This window comes from Perkinsus marinus (genome assembly GCF_000006405.1).
Source record: "Perkinsus marinus ATCC 50983 genomic scaffold scf_1104296940224, whole genome shotgun sequence".
NCBI classification, from domain to species: Eukaryota; Perkinsozoa; order Perkinsida; family Perkinsidae; genus Perkinsus; species Perkinsus marinus.
This window is the reverse complement of record NW_003212899.1, coordinates 1-1674: the sequence shown is the minus strand read 5'-3', so window position 1 is coordinate 1674 and position 1674 is coordinate 1. Positions and strand designations below refer to the sequence as shown.

The following is a 1674-nucleotide window of genomic DNA, read 5'->3' as shown; positions in this document are numbered from 1 at the left end:
TGCGGGAGGTAGCACCGTGATTGGTCGGCCCGTCGGTGTTTTCACCGTAATGACCCAAACTGTTTGGGCCACACACGGTCCGACCACATCAGGTGCTACCAATGCCTTCAATTGATCTCGTGACCCCCACGTAGCTGCGCGAAGGGCCCACCTAAGATGGAAACCGGACATACCTGTCCGGTTCTCCAAATGTTGGTGGGATCAGTATGAAGGCATCGCCATATTCAAGGGAATAAAAAAAAATTATTCTGGCCCGTCGAGGAACCTCTCGACTCTCGTGGTTGAGCTCGGCCTCACAGCCGTACTCAATCCACGTTGTAGACCTGTATGGTCCAACTCAAGGTTTGTTTCACCTTCGGTTTCCGCTTTGCAACACTCAAAAACCGTTTACGGGCGCGCGCACTTCACTTGTGTCATATGTCTTTCAAGGGTGCACCCCTCCTTGCGCGACATTTCACTTACACTACAGGACTGTTGTCCTTCCGCTCACCATTATTCGTTCGTGCCTGTCGTTGTTCCAGACGATCATTATGAAGTTTCGCAGGCTCAGCACTGTTTGTGTTCAAACATGCTGACCACCCCCGATGGTCGTGAGGCCCCAACACGCTCTCCAAGTGTATGGATCCCCGACAGTGCGTTATGGACAGGGAAGGACGCTCCTAAGCATGCCCCTAGGGGTGTCGGTCACACTCGAATTGACGAGAAAGTCGGTGTGCCCATAGCCGTTCGACTCCTAAGGTCCAGTGTCCGCCTCCATGCACGCGGCAGTGAGCAGGACATGGTTGGCATCCTCGAGGTCGGCAGCCCATCCATCGTTCCTGACAGACCGTAGTGAGCTCAGGTTGTCACTCGTCTCTTCGACCACTGGCCCGAGCTTGACGTGATTGGCTCAGTAGAACTAGCCTCTCGTCAGCTTGTACCAGAACTCGTCAAGGCGGGAGGCATCTCCACAGCCATCCAGAGGAAGGTAACCATCAGTGGTCACACCTACTCCCCTCAGCTCCTCACAGGTTCAAAAGATATTCTCCACGTTACTCGACCGGGCCGCCTTGGATCAACCGCTAAATCACAAGGCGGACAAGCTGTGGTCCATTGCTCTTTCGAAAGTAGGGGAGCCTCAGTACCGCCCATCTTCACATGACCACAGGTTTGCGATGCGGCTCGTCACAGTAGACCTGAGGATCGTCACTGTGCTGTGCAACTCGTTCTCGATACCCTCCGTGCCGTCAATAGACTTCCCAAGCCGTTCATTGATAACGTTCTGAAGGCGTGGCTCACCGACGATGCCCTGCCAGCCCTGCTTGCGGCGTGTGATGGAGTCGACACCAAAAGTACTGTTAACATTCCCAACATGGTGCCACAGATTAGCCATCCCTCAGATGCGGCTCTCCACACCGCCGTTGCTGAGGCACTCGCTATAGTCCGGGAACAGATCGGCAGTAGTACGTTTGAGGACCTCTCCGCCCTGTACAGTATCCCCAAGGTGGTCCTCCGCAAAGAAAGCATGTCTGGCCCTCCCAGCCGACCTCGCTACCTCCTAGGGACCGGCTCGTCCCTCACCGACCGTATGGCTGTTGCTGCTCTACCACAGTACAGCGGGGCCAAGTGTCATCCTAGCGTATTCCGCAACATAGGTCATGCCATCATGGGCGTACCATCGCAAGACCAGCCGTA

General features: G+C 55.2%; 2 protein-coding genes across 2 annotated transcripts; one reads left to right on the top strand and one right to left on the bottom strand.

Moving 5' to 3' along the window:
• Nucleotides 1-568: 568 nt before the first annotated feature.
• Nucleotides 569-1331, top strand: Pmar_PMAR008359 (hypothetical protein; the record flags this gene model as incomplete). Its single annotated transcript, XM_002782064.1, has 4 exons — nt 569-796; nt 842-967; nt 1011-1106; nt 1148-1331. Coding segments are annotated over 4 exons (634 nt in total), but the record flags the coding sequence as incomplete, so codon positions are not given.
• Nucleotides 1332-1375: 44 nt separating this feature from the next.
• Pmar_PMAR008358 (hypothetical protein) lies at nt 1376-1537 on the bottom strand (the record flags this gene model as incomplete). Its single annotated transcript, XM_002782063.1, has 1 exon — nt 1376-1537. A coding segment is annotated over one exon (162 nt), but the record flags the coding sequence as incomplete, so codon positions are not given.
• Nucleotides 1538-1674: the final 137 nt, after the last annotated feature.